Source organism: Orycteropus afer, unplaced genomic scaffold (genome assembly GCF_000298275.1).
Source record: "Orycteropus afer afer isolate SDZICR_OR568_19922 unplaced genomic scaffold, OryAfe1.0 scaffold00196, whole genome shotgun sequence".
NCBI lineage: Eukaryota > Metazoa > Chordata > Mammalia > Tubulidentata > Orycteropodidae > Orycteropus > Orycteropus afer.
This window is the reverse complement of record NW_006921783.1, coordinates 4,205,673-4,224,393: the sequence shown is the minus strand read 5'-3', so window position 1 is coordinate 4,224,393 and position 18,721 is coordinate 4,205,673. Positions and strand designations below refer to the sequence as shown.

General features: G+C 40.1%; 1 protein-coding gene across 1 annotated transcript in view; it reads right to left on the bottom strand.

Annotated features, from left to right (window-relative positions):
* Positions 1-380: 380 nt before the first annotated feature.
* Positions 381-18,721, bottom strand: part of USP32 (ubiquitin specific peptidase 32) — a 237,571-nt gene continuing 219,230 nt past the window's right edge. Inside the window, exons 29-35 of the mRNA XM_042781920.1 lie at positions 14,248-14,334; positions 13,058-13,178; positions 6,890-7,081; positions 4,804-5,089; positions 2,068-2,492; positions 1,080-1,172; positions 381-554 (exon numbers count right to left, since the gene is read on the bottom strand). Of these exons, the coding sequence (XP_042637854.1) occupies positions 381-554; positions 1,080-1,172; positions 2,068-2,492; positions 4,804-5,089; positions 6,890-7,081; positions 13,058-13,178; positions 14,248-14,334 (1,378 nt within the window). The remainder of the gene's footprint in view (positions 555-1,079; positions 1,173-2,067; positions 2,493-4,803; positions 5,090-6,889; positions 7,082-13,057; positions 13,179-14,247; positions 14,335-18,721) is intronic.

Genomic DNA, 18,721 nt, shown 5'->3' with positions numbered 1-18,721 from the left:
ACTTTGACTCCAAGGAAATCCTTAGTATTTTGTTATGATTATTGGTAAACTCTATACTCACTACATGTTTGATTGTATCTGGACAAGCACAATTTAGTTCTTATTTGGTCCCAGGGGGCTGGTGCCAAACCCTTTTGTTTACAGGCTAATGGTGGGCTCTGCCTGAAAGTTCTCTACCAGAGAGCTTGTGAGACACTTCAAAACAAAGTTATTATTATTGTTACGTTTACTGCTATTTTAATTAGGATTTTTATTTTGTGCTTCAGGGTCACACAATAAAATAACTACATTTAGCTTGCCTTTCAGCACTTTTGCCAAATGTCAGCTACAGGGAGCCACCTCCCTCACCACCAGCCTGTCTAGCAGCCAGAGTGGTGGCTTTACTGTAACACACAGTACTTTTTGTAATCTGACTCAAAGTCTTCGTCCATGCTGCTCGTGTCTGCCATCTTTTTGCCATCGATCTTTGGCAGAAATTGTGCATAGTCTATCCTCTGCTGCTCATAGAAAAGAATGTAGGCAGAGTCGGTGTCAATCTCATCGGGGTGCAGTTCCTGAAGGGGCGAGAAAAACCTTCAACAAAAAAGCTATCACCACGTGGGCTCTTAATCCTTGCCAAGCACTTACCACTGCACCACCAGGGCGCCTCATTATAAGCCTAAAACCAATCCTCTCTATAGACGAAATCTAACTACTTCCAATCAGCTTAGTATTTTAGTCTTTAATATTTGCCCCTAAAATGAACCTACTTATTTTCAATGTTTGTTTTACAGAAAATATTCTGACAAGTCAAAAGGATGACAAAAACAAAACAACTCATCAAATTCCCAAAACTCAAAAGATAGCAACTTTTTCTCATCAACTAATTCCTTCTTTCACTCACAACTCACTGTTTTCATTCCCTACTCCGCATACTGGTGTTCCTTCAGTATTAAAGGCATCTGTCTGTATACTGTCACTAACAGAAACATCTATTTCCTACTTAGGAAAAAGTCTATTATTTCATCAAATGCCTCCCTCGCCCCTAGCCTGCTGACATTACTGTTTCTAACTTTCATTCAAAGATTGAGGTTATTTACCTTACAGCTGCTGTCATTGTAACAATACCACTTGCTGTTTGGGTTTTTGGCATAAGTGACATAATGGCCCCCACCCAGAATTCCTGAATGGCACTGCAAGAAAGAAGAAAGTGGAGGTATGTTAGCAGTTAAGCACTACCATGGCTAGGGCACAGTACTAGGATTTTAGCAGGAGGATACTAATCACTTAGGTGGTTAAGAAAAAAATGTTTTGGAACAAAAAACAAAAGTAAAATTCAGAAGCCAGAAACTCTGAACAACCATTTGATAGGAGTAATTGTTATTTAAAAGAAATAAAAAAAAGTTGCCATTGATTTAATTCCACTCATGGTGACCCCATGTGTGTCAGAGTAGAACTGTGCTCCACTGGGCTCTTAATGGGTGATGGGTCAGAAGGTGATCACCAGGCCTTCTTTCCTAGGTAGCACTGGGTAGATTCAAACCTCCAACGTTTTGGTTAGCAGCCAAGTGTGTCAACCATTTGCGCCACCCAGGGACTTCCAAAATCCCTTAGGGACACACAATTATGAATGACTTGAACCTGTGACCTCTGGTCTCTGCTTGAAATGTCCTGTTGTGCCTCCTTAACTTTGTACACGCTGTTACCTCTGGGCCCATCTTCCTCCCCCCATCCCTCCTGCAGCCAGTTAATTCTTCTTTATCCTTCAGAACTATCAGAAATCAGCTCTTGTGTACACTCCTCTGGGTTAGCGTACTCCTCCTATGACTCTACACATGACCTTGCTTTCCTCTATCAAGTTTCTGATGCTGATGAATTCTGACTGATTACATGACCATTCCCTCACCATACTCTTTGTACTCTATGCAGAAAGCAAAGATACCTGCTGTTAACTTTGTCTTTGTATCTCCAAGCTCAATGCCTAGAAATTACACAGGCCCTGAATAAAAGCTTGGGAATGAATGAAGACAAATGAACAAACCACTGAAAAGTACAGAGTACTTTGAATACAAACAATAAACCACTTACCGAAATTGCATATAGATTATAAATAGGCTTAACACGAATATCTTCTCTTTGGTCATCGTTGCTGTCTTCCTCACTGTGGTTTTCGAGCTGACCATTGCTGTAGCCATTGCCACATGTCTCATGCTCATATAGGAATCCATTGGTCAATGTCACCTCCTGGTCCTGAGGGGTGACCAGCTCAGGCTGGCTGCCCCCCAGCATGTGCCCTCGGCTCAAGGCATCAGTCAGCTCACCAATCTGTCCAGCCCCATTTTCTCTGCTGGCATCCAAGTTCTCTTTACTACTTGATAGTTTGTTTTTACTGCCAATCTGGGGCAGCCGGAGCCTCCCTTTGCTCCTTCCCAAAGTCCGTGGGCTGCTGTTAGGGCTGCTGTTTTTGCTGGAGGGGCAGCTGGTTCCACCTTTTCTTGAAGAAGAAGGTGAACCTGTGAAAAGGAGAGAATGACTCATAAATCCAAATGTCACAAGTCAAAACTGTCAATAAATGCTAATTAGGACCCAAATTTCATAATGTCTACATAAAGGCAAAGATAGCAGAAGGCAGACTGGTTAGTCTTTAGTTCTATTATATAGCCAGTGAGTTACATTTGTGTCTTCCTGAATGCAAAGTCCCTGTAGTCAGCAATGTCCTGAAAATATAAAGTACCCTGAGACTTAGAAAATAGCAGGCAGATTATGTTAGATTCAGTAAAAAACAGTATCAGTAGACTAAGGAGTTTTATAAAGATATTTCTGTTCTTTGTAAAATATTAGACAAAATATATGACCATTTTTATCAAGTACTGTCTAAGTTCTCTAGTGCTGCTATAACAGAAATATCACAAATCGGTGGCTTTAACAAACAGAAATTTATTTTCTCCCAGTTCAGGAGGCTGGAAGTCCAAATGCAGAGCATGAGCTCCAGGGGAAGGCTTGCTCTCTGCTGGCTCTGCACATTATATTAACCCAATTCTGTACATTATATCCTCCTTCATTAACATCATAGAGATCAGGATTTACAATGAACAGGGTAATTACATCAAAACACAAAAGGGAGGATAACTATACAATACTGAGAATCACATATAGCTTAGCTAAGTTGACATATTTTTTGGGGGCACAATTCAATCCATAATAAGCACTTAACATTGTTAGGCACAGTACCTGGACCTTTTACATATTATTTCAACCTCTCACACCAATCTCAGAAGGTTGTTGTTGTTGTTGTTGTTATGTGCTGTTGAGTCGGACCCGACTCACAGCAACCCCTCCTTGGGTTGCCGAGGCAGTATCATTACGAAGTAGATGGCCCAACCTTCCTTCCGAGGAGTGGCTGGTGGGTTTGAACTGCCAGCCTTCTGGTTAGCAGTCAAGTGCCTTAGGCACTATGCTACCAGAGCTCCCAAATCTCAGAAGGTAGTGGTTCTTAAATGTTTCGGCCATAGTTCCCTGCTACTTTTAAAAGTTGTTGAGGACCCCTAGAGCTTTTGTTTGTGTTAACATCTATCAATATTCACCATATTAGAAATTAAAACAGGAACTTTTAAAATGTAAGACTACACAAACACACATTTCATTGTCAAAGTGATGGCATTATCATGTCATGTTGTCTCTTGACTCCACAGTGCACTTGTGGGAGAATGACAGTAGAGAAAGTCAAGTTATTTCTTAGCATTTTTATAAAAACAGTCTTGATCCTCTAGATTCCCTAGTTTCTAATATGGTAAATATTGATAGATATAATCCACATAACCAGAAGGGTCTCAGAGATCTCCTGAGGGGTTTCCAGACCACACTTTGAGACTCTGCTGCAAGGCGAAAAGGATGACAATTATCACTGATGTTTACTAAATGTCAGTGTTTCACATTTGATACATCAAATCCTCACACTCTATAAACTTGGTATTATCTCCAATTTTCAGATTAGAAAACAGATTTAAGATGGCTACACCTCTTGCTATGAAGTCCCACAGCACAAAAAACTCCAAATCATAAAAGAGACCAGGCTTACTGGTCTGATAGAGACTGGTCAAACTCCAAAGACCATGGTCTCTAGTTACCCTCCAGGCTTGGAATTGAACTCATTCCCATGGCTTCTAGCAAAACAACAGACAGGTATATAAGGTGAACATTTATACCAGGTAGGTACACTCCTTAGAACAATCAATCATGGGAGAGTAGAAGGGCAGTATTTGCAAAGGGAGGTAACTCAGAGGGCAGGAATGCATAGGAAAGTAGGACATAGGGAAAAGGTAACCACAGGGAGGAAGTAGAAAGAGAGCTGTTACATTATGGAGATTGCAATCAACGTCATGAAATAAAATGTGTATGAACTGCTGTATGGAAAATGAATTTGGTCTGTAAACCTTCACCCAAATCACACACACACACACACACACACAAATCCCACAGCACAGAGACAGGCTGAATTCCAGATAGGTTCTTTCTACTCCACTAAGCTGCTGCTCTGGTAGCGTAGTGCCTAAGGCATTTGACTGCTAACCAGAAGGCTGGTGGTTCAAACCCACCAGCTACTCCTCGGAAGGAAGGTTGGGCAATCTACTTCCATAGGGATACTGCCTCAGAAACCCAAGGAGGGGTCGCTATGAATCGGGTCCGACTCGAGGGCACATAACAACAACAACAAGCTGCTGCTCCAGAGGGGAAGACAGAGGGAAATATGCAGCCTACAGGCATGCCCCAGGAAGCACCCCCTCAGGGTGCTGTCTAGAATCCCTATGCCCTCAGCCTCCTCACCTTTCGGGCTACTGATGTTCGCACTGAGTGAGGACGGGCTCTTGGTCAGGAGAACATCTTCTTCCCCAGCCGAGTTCTGGGCATCGACTTTCTTCACCTCTCCTACTGGAACCCGTGGCTCAGAGAAGTCGTCCCCCTGGGGTGTGAGTGGTTTCTGGTGGCAGAGAGCCGGGTCCCTTGGTACCAAAAAAGCACTAGGGTCAAAACTTTCACGAGGAAACTTAACAATTTTCTGAGATTTTATCCACCGGCCATTCACAAATTGAAATCGTTTAAGGTGAATAATCTGGGGAAGGAAAAGTAGAAAACACACGTTTTAAAGGATTGCAAAAATACAACATTCACATTAAAAAAAAAAATCAGGCTTACTACATACGAATGTTCAAAAACATATAACATTTGTTGTGGTTGTTGTTATTTGCCATCCAGTTGTACCTGACTCCTAGCGACCCCTTCTTGGGTTTCTGAGGCAGTATCACTGAGGAAGTAGATTGCTCAACCTTTCTTATGAGGAGTGGCTGGTGATATAACATTTACTCTTCATTATTCTTTAAAGACCTCAAAAACATGATTTTTTAAAAAATAAATGCCTTCATTTTTTGGGTAGTAGTTACAAGAATACATACAGTGGTCAAAACTCATCAGTTCAACATTTAGAATCTATGTATTTAATTGTATGTTAATTATACCTCAATTTTAAAAAAAGTCTTCCCTCTCCCCACCTACTTTGTGCCCAGCTTGCCCTTGTTCTCTTCCCCCCATCCCTTAGTTTCCATTCTTGGAGCTAGCTAATCAAAGTTATTAATTCCTTATGAGTCCTTTCTTGGGCCATTGTTCTGGCCTAAGGAAAGGAAAACCTAAATTCACAATCTCAAAGAGTAGTAGGATGAAGACACGAATAAGAAAACACATAGAAGGTCTGGTTAAAAGATAATAGTACCTTAATAGTTACATCTGATATGATACATCCACCCTTAAGCAAAATGCTTTCTCAAAATAACACCTAACTGAACGAAACTGTAAGATTTTCTCTCTCAGGTATGCTGTACCCCAGGTTATAAATGAGTGCTCCGAAGGCAGAATTTATACGTGAGTTTGAAGGAATTCCCTGGGAAGCTACCTAAGGAAGGAAAAATCTACATTCACAGTGTCTCTCACAGAATAGTGAGATGAAGACATTAAAGAACGCTTTGTGCTAGGCCTTGAATCTAGCCAACACCTGGTGAAGATGAGGGGGAGGAAAAACAGGAGAGCTGAATGGCAGAAGAGAAATCAAGTGCCAGGGCAGAAGAGTCTAAGGGAGGTCCACATTTAACATCTAGACCTCTAAAAATAGGAAAGCTTGCTAACATAAACTCTTCTGACAAGCAACAGGAGAGTCTTCTACTCCATGATCAGTGAAAACCAAACTCACTGCCATCAAACTAATTATGACTCACAGTGACCCTCATTGGGTTTCCAAGGCTGTAAATGTTTACAGAAAAAGACTACCTCATCTTTCTTTTACAGAGTGGCTGGTGGGTTTGAACTACCAACCTTCTGGTTAGCAGCCAAATGCCTTAACCACTACACCATCACAGCTCCTTATGAAGGGAGAAGGCAGAAGTAAATCAAATCTGCAAGCACACCTAAGGCTCAGAGCACTTGTGTGCACAGGCACACACACTCAGTAGTGTGCCAGTGGCCACACGACCAAGCACAGTGGATATTGGGGGGCCAGGCTCAGTTGTTCTTTTATTGCCCTGTAAGGCCTCTCTATTCAGAGCCAGGGGGCTTTCAACCTCTCCTAAAAATCAAATTCACCAGATTGTACCAGTTATGGCACTCCTTACATATCATCTTGAATTAGTTACTGGTCTATATGACTTCTATCTTCTCTCAGCTATAAACTCTACAGAAGCAGGAACTACCAATATTTGTAGAATAGTTCATCTCTGTGCCCAAAACAAACTTCGTACAGACAAAGTGTTTTGAACACTGCTGCAAAGACAGGGCCTGTTCTCAAAAATAACAAGAGCTACTGTTTGTTCAAAGCTTTATTCCTTTATACCAGACTCCCGCTCTCTAGAGGTGGGCTGTGACATACCAGGATAGGGGGAAGCCTCCAGAGATCCAGCTTCTTGGTAGCCAAGCAGTGGGTCTTACACTTGGAGCAATAGTACATCTCATTTTCCCCTAGCTCCTCCTCACTGGTGAAAGCACGGAGACAGCTGTCCAGGTTGATGGGCTCAGCTTGTGCTCGCCGACTCTGCTCCACGCTTTCGTGCTCATCCACAACCTGCCAAGTAGAGGGAACAGGAGGAATGGGGGGTGAGACATACATAAAATAGGAACCTGCTATGTATCAACCTCTTTTATTTTAGTCTATATTATGGGGAGCGGGTTGGAGAGTAAATATTATATCAATAACATCCTGGATAAAATTTCTATTTATATGACCATCGTTTTTCTTGAAAATTTTCTAAATTGCTTCAAAATGACAACAAACAAACAAGGAATTGCCTGTTTATTTCACAATTCTGAAACCCTCAAATAGCTTACACATGAGCTGTAACCAGGATGACAGAGCATTATTAACACACTGCTGACTCTCTAGAGGCTGAAAAAACCCAAACTAAACTCACTGCCACTGAATCGATTTGACTCACAGCGACACCCCTCCTTGGGTTTCTGAGGTGGTATCTCTACGGAAGATTGCTCAATCTTCCTTCTGAGAGGGCTACAGAGGCTAGGAGAAATAATATTACTGAAACACAGATGCCACATCTGGATTAAATAAGAAAGGGTAGAGAAAAGCTCACCAGGAGAATAAAACACACCAGAGCATTCAACCCCAGAGGACAATTCATTTGCACACTGATGCAATGTAACATAGAATACCTCTCCTGCCTCATGGGACTAATTTTTTAATCTAAGATGACAGTAAAAGGAGTAGCAAGCTAACAGAGAGCATGCTGCTTTTGTTAAGCCCCCTAATACTGGCACAAAACTTGGGGGTCTTGTTAACTAGCATGCTAGGCTTTGGGACAAGAGGAGGTAAGCATAAAAAGGAGAGACGACAGCACAATAGGGCAGGAGTGTAGGATGTGTTGTTGGGGGTAGTGGAGTGGGAACAGGGAGGGGAGGAGGCACCTAGAATATAACAAAAAAGGGAAGAAATTTCCCTCTCCCATTCCTGGCTGCCACTTAACAAGCAGGCAAGAACCAGGAAGTTGGGACTCTTCTGTTTGATTTCTCTAATGTATGGGAAGGTCGGGGAAACAGGATCAGGACTATGAACGCTACCAGGAGACTTCGTGCGGGGGTGTTTCATCTCAGGTGGAGCCTGGACTGTAAGTCCAACAATGACTGCCTCTTTCTGGCAAAGGTCACACACTGCCTGCCTGTCCTCATGTGCCTCCTTTCCAGAGGTGCTCTGGTTCTCTTTGCTTGAGGCAATTTCCCCCATTCTTCCCTTTCTGAAACTCATCATGGGAACACTGGGCTGCCTAGATTACACATTGGCATAGTTCAGGACATTCAGTTTGGAACAGACTTTTCAGCTGAGACTTTTTCCCTAGATGAGAGGATGGCTGAGTCACTGGCTGTCAAATGCCTCTATAAACTACCAAGGTTAGGGTTGATCATGCAATTAAGGTTTTAGCAGTTTATCACCATCCATTCTGAAGAATTTCTTTAAAAAGGGGAATTTAGAGGAAATTGTTTTATTTTAAAGAAAAGGAACCTGGTTGACATAGGTCACTGATGTTCTTTCTTTTCTAAGCATAAATTCTTTAATAACAAAACACTCACTGTCATTTTTCTATGAGATGGTCACCCGAGGGAAAACCTGACATGCTTCAAAAGAAAACATGATGTATCACAGGCACTGGAATGAGTAGCTCCTTTTAAAATAGAGGTGTTATCAAATAAAGCAGTATCTCTTTTCTCATAGCCAGTTAAACATTAAATCAGTTATCTCTCGCAGGCATGCTTTATTGGCCAAGCAAATTACAGTAAGCTAGTAAAAAATGTTGACTTTATTGATTATATTTTCTGTGGACACAGGCTATAGAGCTAGGTGGAGACAAGGAAGAAAGAAAACTGATAAAAGAAAAAAAAAAAAAACCATACTTGTAGACTAACAGTAATTTCTATTTATTGATAAAATTTCCCTAAATGATAAAGATTCCTTTTACCTCTTGGGATCCATCTCCAGTTCCTCTACTACTATTCAGATAGTCTAAATTGTTTATAGAGACCCTCCTTCTTTTTCCTCCGTGTTGTTTTAAGAGCTCATTCTTTACACAAAACACAGAGAATAAAGTAATAGCTTTCTCACATTATAAGACTATTAAAAAGAGAGAGAGAGAGAGCTAAGAAATTATCTAGTTCAATTTTCTGTTGAGAAATGGCAGGCCCAAACAGAGGATAAATACAAAGAACAAGAGTAATTGTTTTCTAGCTTTTTTTTTTTTTTTTTGCTTTTTTCCGTGCTCACCAAATGAAGCACTCATGCAAACAATCTGGAAAGCACAGAAAGGGTAAAAAAGCAGAGAAGTCCTTTATATTCTCAATATAGAGGTAACTATTGTTAAAACACTGGCATATTTTCTTCTATCCTATTTCTAAATGCTTTTTTCTTTTTTTTTTTTTAATTGATGTTTTCAGTACAGTCATGCATTGCTTAAAGTCCACGATATATCCAGTGAAATACGACTTTATGTGATTTGGACTTTGTGCAAACACTGTATTGTAGTCTGGTTCTGCTTTTTTTAAGCATCTCAAACAAGTTTCGTGCCGTAGCAGTGATCATCACCATACTGAGAAGGGTTTACTTTTGTTTTCAGTCCTCAATCCATGTCATCAGCAATTTCTCCATATGTGACATAGGTCTCTCTTACATTTTTGCTAGCCTCGTAGCTTTTAATGGAGCTGATCTCTTTAACGGCCCGGATGATTTTTTGTGTTTTGAGGACCACAGTGATTGTCGAGTGCAGCATGCCTAAACTGTGAGCAATAGCATTCACTGGTTTTCTATCTTCCTGTTGTTTAATGACCTTTTCTTTCATTTCCAGATTTATACTTCTCCTTTACCTGTTGCTGCTGCTATCACTAGCACTGATTTTGCTGAGTTTGGGAGGCACGACGCACTTCACAGTAATATTTTTGAAAGAAAATTAAACAGATACAATGCTACAACATTCAAGAGATGCACATACATGAGAGTGGACGCTGCTGCCTATAAGTTGAAGCATACACTGTCATACAGTAAACTTTTTATATAGAAAGTACAGTACAATACATACATAAGCCAATAAGATAGGTGTTTATTATGATTATCAAGGCATATGTACTATAGGCTATATATGTACTGTACCATCAAGGAGCTCTGGAAGCATAGTGCCTATGGCACTTGACTGCTAACCAGAAGGCTGGTGGTTCAAACCTACCAGCCACTCCTCAGAAGGAAGATGGGGCAATCTGTCTCCATAGTGACACCTCGGAAACCCAAGGAGGGGTGGCTATGAGTCGGACTCCATGGCACACAACAACAACAACAACATGTACTGTACCATTATAGGTATGGTAGTACAATTGCTTTGTATACAAGAGATAAGAGAGAGATACATGTGTTATGTGTAGGAAGCTATTGTTGTTGTTATGTGCCCTCAAGTCACACCTGACTCATAACTCATAACGACCTGTCCTTGGGTTTCCGAGGCAGTATCACTACGGAAGTAGATTGCCCAACCTTCCTTCCAAGGAGTGGCTGGTGGGTTTGAACTGCTAGTCTTCTGGTTAGCAGTCAAATGCCTTAGGCACAATGCTAAGGGGACCACAAATGTATATGTGGTAGGATGCTGTCTGAATTGTTATGTGACATGACTGTATATGGAATTTTGTGTCTTGCTTTTTAAAAAACTGTAACACCATGATGACCTTCCCAAATGTTAGTAAAAACACTAGCATTTTTAATGATTATAATATTTCATCAAATGGATATAACATGCTTTATTTAACCATATCTCTAATATAGGACAAATATAAATTGTTTTAAATTTTTCACTATCTTAAAAAATGTTATGATGAATATTTCTCTGCATATGACAAAGCATTTTCTAGGATAAATTTCTAGAAGGGAAATCCCTGGAATAACGGACAGAACATATGAGCAATAATTTTAATTTTAATCATAGCGTGTCTCCTTTGTCTACGTGACTAGCCAAGCACATGTAGAAGTCATATGTAGGAAGAGAACAGATTAGTCACGTGGCCCCAATGCATGTGGCAAGGCAGGATATCTCAATAGTGCTTGGTTTCCATGGTATCCTAAGTGCATCACTGAAACTGGAAATAGGTCAAGATTTACCCAGTCACGTAGTCCCTTCTTCCTAAAAGCAGGATGTCCTTCCAGAGTGTTTCACACTGCACACAGGGCTTGTTAAAAAGGCAAAGAGTTCCCCTCCCCCAAACTTTTATTGTGGTGAAAACATACACACCAAGATATTTAGCAACATAAAAATAAAAAGTTCCACATTTACATCTCAGGGGGACTGATGACATTTTTCTTATTGTGCCACAATTATTGCTATCCTTTTCCAAAATTTCCACCACCATTAGCATAAACTCAATGCCCCACAAACAAAAGCTTCTCCTTTTCCCCTCCCTCCTACCCTGGTAATCACTAATCTGGTTTCTCTCTCTCTCGCTCTTAATTTTCCCTCCCATCCCTAAGAAGCAACAAAAAAAGTTTCCATCCATATATAAGCCTTCCTTGCTTTTACAATAGTGAACTAATACAAAATCTGTTCTTCTGTGATTGACTTACTTCCCTCAGCATATTGTCCTCCAAGTTCATCCACGTTATGTGGATTTTTTATGTATTCTACATTATCTTTAGTACTGTGTAGTTAAAAAGGGAGTTTTATAGAGACAAATAATTTTTCATATCTGATAGGAGTGTCTTATCAGAGTAATGTCTTATCAGATTTTACACTGCTCAAGGTTTAGGAATTTTTCTATCAGTTGGTAAAACGTCTCCTCTTCCCAAAGGAGGAATAGCTGAGGTTTCTGAATTACCTTCCCATAGTGAGCATGATCTGCTGCAATGTCAACTTCTCTCCACTTCCCTTTAACTTTAGCCCAACGGATCTTTCATTTGGCAACTATTCACAATTAAACTCATTCTTTAATATTCTCTAGTGAGCTGCCAGGAGCCTCAGGGTGAGTGGGGCATATATAGGGATCTTAAGACAATTCAGAGTCATATTCTTCTCATTGCTTCTTGTTGGGACAAGGATAAAATAATAATAATATATTACACATTAAAGTGGGAAACTGACAAAGATATCTTGGCACAACTGTTTGCAGTTAGAGGAAGTTACTCCCAGAATGATGCCTAGCTCATAGCTTTGAGCAGTTAAGGCAGGGAAATTGGTAGTTTCCTCACTCCTTAATAGCACAAAAAGACAGAAGAGTCAATTACCATCACTAACTTATCTAAAGGGCATGCTTTCAGAACAGTGAAGGTAATTTGCAATAATCAAGTGGCATAAAATGCAAAAACCACTACAACTCCTCATGTGACTTAAGAAATTTCTTTGATTTGGCTGCATTTACTATTCCACCAGATTCTTCATATTTTGGTCCAAAAGATACACCATCAATCAATATTTGGTTGACTAAAAACTGCCTGAGGCAAACATTTTTAGTGTAGAATTACTATTCTTTTTGAAGTAACATTTTCAAATTTTAAAAGTTGTTCTGGTTAGAAAATGGCAGTAGAGAAATGACAAGTTTAAAGAACAGCCATTGAGACCTACTCTTTGATGTCCAGTCTTGAAATATTTCAGTCCTTTTTCCAACTTCTCTGATCACTATACCCCTCAAGGGTAGTGGCTATAGCACTGGGATGCTTTAGAACTAAGTAGCTATGGTCACTAAATGCTGTAGCTTCGTTGATATTTAGTAAACAGCAGAGAGAGATTTCTTGCTTGATATGCCATGGTCAGAGAACAGAACGCCTTAATTACACCCAGAATTTTGTTTCTAGATTTATTTTATTTAAATGCCCCAATAGAATTACCTCTAATAGTGGGAAAACGGAAAAACCCAAACAATCATGTCAATCTGTTAAGTGCCATAGAGAGTGCCAATGCACATTTTTCTGGGTATATTTCAATTGTTGAAAACAGAAATAGCATGATACATTTAAGCTGGGATAAATTTCACATATAAAACCCACCATTTTATGGTGCCTCTGAGTACTTACTCTTTCCTGTGATGTCTGATAGCGGAGGTGAAGGGCTGTGGGGTCCCAATCCACGGCAATGTAGGCATTTCCAATGAAAGCTCTATCTTCCCCACAATCAATTTTACAGCCTCTGCAAAATCTAAAGGGAAAAAAGATCTACTGAATAAGAAATGATTATGAAAGATTCTAAATTTTCTTTATCAGAAATATGCTCCTTTGCTATGCTTTTACTTTTCTGGGCTTCACAGTGGGCTTCTAGCTTCGGAGTCTGATAAATACAGAAATATTAATAATTAGTAATACTTCAGGGAATCATGCTTATCATTTCTCAAGTCTGGTTTTTCAAAGCACTTGGTAGCCATTTGTTAATCATATAAAGATGTGAGAGCTTTATGGCAAACAAATGATATGGAAATTAGATGTCTGAGATAATAAAGCTCTAAAGAAATCCTAAATTCAGTTATTTAATGCTCTAATTTATCTGGTATCATCAACAATTATTTCCTTGTTTGAAAAATGGCATGTTAAATAAAAGCATATAATATGAGGCTGAGAGCTCTGGTGGTGTAGTACCTAAGGCATTTGACTGCTAACCAGAAGGTTGGCAGTTCAAACCCACCAACCACTCCTCGGAAGGAAAACTGGGCAATCCACTTCCGGAGAGATACTGCCTTGGAAACCCAAGGAGGGGTCACTATGAGTCGAGTCAACTCGACGGCAGTGCGTTTGGTTTTGGTTTAATATGAGGCTGACGGGGATGGATGAAAACCATGACAAAGCCATGGTTCCAATGGATATTTTAGACTCAGTTTGAAAGTCTTTTATTACATTTCTTTAAAGGCTGAGTTTAGTATTGTCAGGCATTTTATTCGCTAGAACAGACTTCTAGCAAGGTCTAGTAAGTAGACTACTCTATTGGGCTCAGAATTGCCAAACTGATTAATTTTTAAGGTGCTAAAAATATAGAGTATTAACAATTGATCATTAACAATGACTTGGTATGAACTGTAGGGTTCATAAAACCAGGTAAGTCTCTAAAGCAAACTCTAGCTATTGCCCTCACAAGGAAGAGAAGAATGAACAATTACTAAGTTTATGTCAAGTTTCTCACTCTTTGTTAGTATCAAACCTGGAAAGCTTATTAAAAAGGTACTTTATCTGAAGCTGTAATTCCATACAATTTTCCTCTTGCAGAAAGGTTACTTTACCTATACCATGGACACCAAGCACAGGAGTTCCCATCTTTTTGCACAACTCGTAGAGTGAAAGGATATTGGTAGCCCATACTGTCATCACTGAAACAGAAGAGAACACACACCAAATAGTGTAAGCTTCAGGTCTATCTTGATTCTCTAGTGCTGCTATAATAGACATACCACAAGCGTGTGGCTTTAACAAATAGGAATTTATTCTGTTACAGTTTAAGCAGCTAGAAGTCCAAACCCAGAGTTCCAGCTCTAAGGGACAGGTGAAAGCTCCTCAACTTTGGGTTTCAGCTCTGCCTCTCATTCCAGGCCCACTGGAGCTAGAGGTGTCTCCTAACTCAGGCAGCTGCTGGCTGCTGAGGGTGACAAACCCAAGGTTTGCAGGGAATATGGCAGGCCACTGAGATGAAGACTCAGTCAAATGCAGGATCCAGATGTGCCAAAAAGCTAGCGTACTTTCTCAAAGCCTCTCCTTACATGTGGGAAGCAGGTACACCCTGAAGGGAAGCACTTAACTGCTCAGGTAAAATCCCTCCATGGAGATGATTACAGTCTCATCATGGGGAATAACTAACTACATCCAGCTGCCTAACCACTCAAAACCAAGGCCCAGCCAAGTTGACACACAATCCCAGGGTCCAACTCCTTTTCATCTTCCCTTTAAATAACCCTAGGAAGGGGTATTTATCATAATGGTAAACTCAGGCTGACTGTTGAATGTGGCTTATCCTAATCCATTAGCTGTGGCTCTGTACCAATCACACTCTGGACTCTTACGTTGTATCACAGGGGGGTACATACTTGGCTGCCAGATGCCCCTAAATGAGTCCATGTGGTCCATACAAAGTTTACAAGATAAGCCAAGCATGCAATCACACATCAATTATCTTTCAGCCCTTATGATATCATGAGATTTAATTCACATTAAACTAAAATAATGAGACTTCTATGACAAAAACACTGACATACCACAGAAGGCTGAAAGGTCATAATGGTTCTCTGAGCAGCTGGCTAACTGTATATATAGACCAAACAAACAAATCAAACTCACTGCCATTGAGTCGGATCCGACGCATAGCGACCCCTCCTTGGGTTTCTGAGATGGTATCATTACGGAAGTAGATTGCCCAATCTTCCTTCCGAGGAGTGGCTGGTGGGTTTGAACCGCCAGCCCTCTGGTTAGCAGTCAGATGCCTTAGGCACTACGCCACCAGAGCCTAAGGCATTTGACTGCTAACCAGAAGGCTGGCGGTTCAAACCCTTCAGCCTCTCCTTGGAAGGAAGACTGGGCAATCTACTTCCATAATGATATTGCCTCAACTTGCTATGAGTTGGATTTGACTTGAGGGCAGTGAGTTTGTATACACAGAAGCCTTCCTTAATTAGAATCTCTGATGTGGTACTTGCTAGGAAACCCATTTCCCCATGCTTTAACTACTCAAAACTATTCTGGGAGTAACTTCCTTTAACTGCCAATAACTGTCAAGATAATGCTGACAACAATTTAACAATTTCCCCAACTTTTTTTTTTTTTTTAAATTCATCCTTGTTCCTACAGAACCAATACAAGGAATATGATGTAAGACCAATATACTTCACTGCTCATTTGGCACTCGGTAGTGTCAATTATATGGTTGCTAAAAGTACTGAAACCATGATAAGAACAAAAGAGTCATACTGAAACACAGGAGGAGTTCCCATCTTCCTGTGCAAGTAACTAATAGATTAAATAGATATTGATAGCCCATACATACATATCATGTCCAAACCAGTCAATGATAAGTGAAGAAGAATCAAAAGAAAAGTAAAGGGACAAAATGAGTAGGTAGCACTCCTTCAGGGAACTACATGGTACTTCTCTTCTGAACATTTCCTTTGCCTTTCTGCTCTAAACTTAAGCCTGGCTTCACCTCCCTCTTAGTCTCTTTGTTGTTAGGTGCCGTTGCGTCAGTTCTGACTCATAGTTACACGAAGTACAACAGAACAAAACACTGCCTGGTCTTGCTCCATCCTCACAATCTTATGTGGTATTTATTCTCATACATCCTAGAACCCGGAGGTGATATGGGTCTCTTTCTTACTCTTCTCTTTGGCATATCAAGATGATTTTCACTTCCTTCATTTTAAAAAAACTTCGACTTCTTTGTAGCATGTGCTATTAAATACAACATTTGCTATCCCTCTTTAGTGGAATCTGGTATTCTTCCTTATTCACTAAAGATTTTTAGCACCTGGCTAACTGTTTTTCTTTTTATCACTTCTCCTGTTATTCTTGTTGACCTCAGCACGAATGTAATTAATTCACTAATACATCAGACCCTTTATCTTCAACAATAATTTCCTCTACTCCATCTATGCCACCCTTTCCAAGGATCATATTGTAGACTTTGTCAATACAAACTTTACTACCTCCAAAATCTCAATTCTAAGAATCTCACTTTGTAACCACCATGTCCTACCTTTTTAGACCACTTACACTAGTATCACTTCTGTAAGAATTCTCTGACTTAACTGAAATCTCCAATCACTACCCTCAAATCCTTAGTTTCCTCCTTCCTCTTATCCCTCAAAATAATCACTCTTTTGTATAGACCCCTAATTCTTGAAATTTGTCCATTTAAAATTTTCAGAATTACTGATATAAACATTCATAAAATAGAGAACTGTACAATGAACTCCTATGTATTCATTGTTGTTATGTGCCATCGAGTCGAACCCGACTCATAGCGACCCCTCCTTGGGTTTCCGAGGCAGTATCACTACGGAAGTAGACTACCCCATCTTCCTTCCGAGGAGTGGCTGATGGGTTTGAACCATCAGCCTTCTGGTTAGCAGTCAAGTGCCTTAGACACTACGCTACCAGAGCTCCTATGTATTCATTACTCAACTATAATCATCATCAACTCTTGACCATTATTTCATCTATATCCTTACCTACTCCTACTAGGTTATTTGCTTTTTAAAAATTTTATTGTGGTAAATATACATAACAAAAAACTTGTCATTTTAACAAGTTTTAAGTGTACAATTCTTTGACACTAATTATATTTACCACGTGGTGCAACCATTACCACTATCAAAAGTTTTCATTACTCCAAACAGAAAGTCAATACCCTTCAACTGTAACTCCCACTTCCCCCTCCCTGCCAGCCCTTGGTAACCACTAATAAATTTGTGTTCCTATGCATTTGCCTATTCTAGATATTTCTTATCTAGAAACAGAGGCCAGGCTCCCTCTCTGGGAGTGTGGGTTAATGCCATTTTACAACAGCCACACTGAGATTAAGAGGGGATGGGGTACAGGTGAGTAGAAAACCAAAGCTTTTCTACTTTTTCTGGTTCCCAGAGTTCTGACTTGGTTGGTGATGCCAGTTTCTACAGTTATATACATATATATGTAATCAGGAAGATTGGAGCAGAAGTAGGTTTTAGCAGGAGATGACAGGAATCAAGTTAAATTCAACATGTCTATAATATATCCAAGTGGGAAATACACCTGAGTGTTCTTTGCAGAAACTGGCAGAATTATATATAAATATTTTGTGGTGGGTCAGGTAGCTGCTTATGTCACAATCTTGCTTCAAACTCCCCATTTGGCTGTCTTGAAGGAATTCACGGATACATCATTCCATCCATAAATATTTCAGTGTGTATCTCTGAAAGATAAGCTCTTACTATCTTTTTAATGTCTGTAGGACCGTTCTCTCTTTAAACCACTTCATCCTTCATCTACATCATTCCACTACAACAGCTTTGCAAAGGTCACTGAAGACTACCATTTTATAGAATCTAGTAGCACATAACAACAACAACAGTAGTTAATGCCTAGTCTTTTTCTTATTCAATCTCTCAATGTTGTTGTTGTTTTTGTTATGTGTTGTTGAGTTGGCCCTGACTCATAGCGACCCCACCTTGGGTTTCCGAGGCAGTATCACTACGGAAGTAGATTGCCCAACCTTCCTCCTGAGGAGTGCCTGGTGGTTTGAACTGCCAGACTTCTGGTTAGCAGTCAAGTGCCCTAGGCACTATGCCACCAGACCTCCTCCTCAATTTCTCAATAGTGCATGAAATAGCTGATCACTCCTTTCTTGAAATACTTCTTTTACTTAGCTTTCTGGAACACTACTCACTCCTGTTTTTGTTTTTACATCACAGGCTAATCCTTTTCTTCTCAGTCTCATTTTGCCTCCTCTTCTTCTCAACCTCGAAATATTGGCATGCCACAGGAATTAGATCTCAAGTACCTTCTCTGTCTTACTCTTATTCTCTAAGTGACATCATCTGGTCTCATGGTTTTAAATATCAACTATTTGTTGATGGCAACTATGTTTATATCTTCAGCAAAGAACACTCAAGTGTATTTCCCACTTGGATATATTATAGACATGTTGAATTTAACTTGATTCCTGTCATTTCCTGTCAAAACCTGCTTCTTCTTCAATCTTCCCAATTTCATTAAATGGCATCACCATTCACT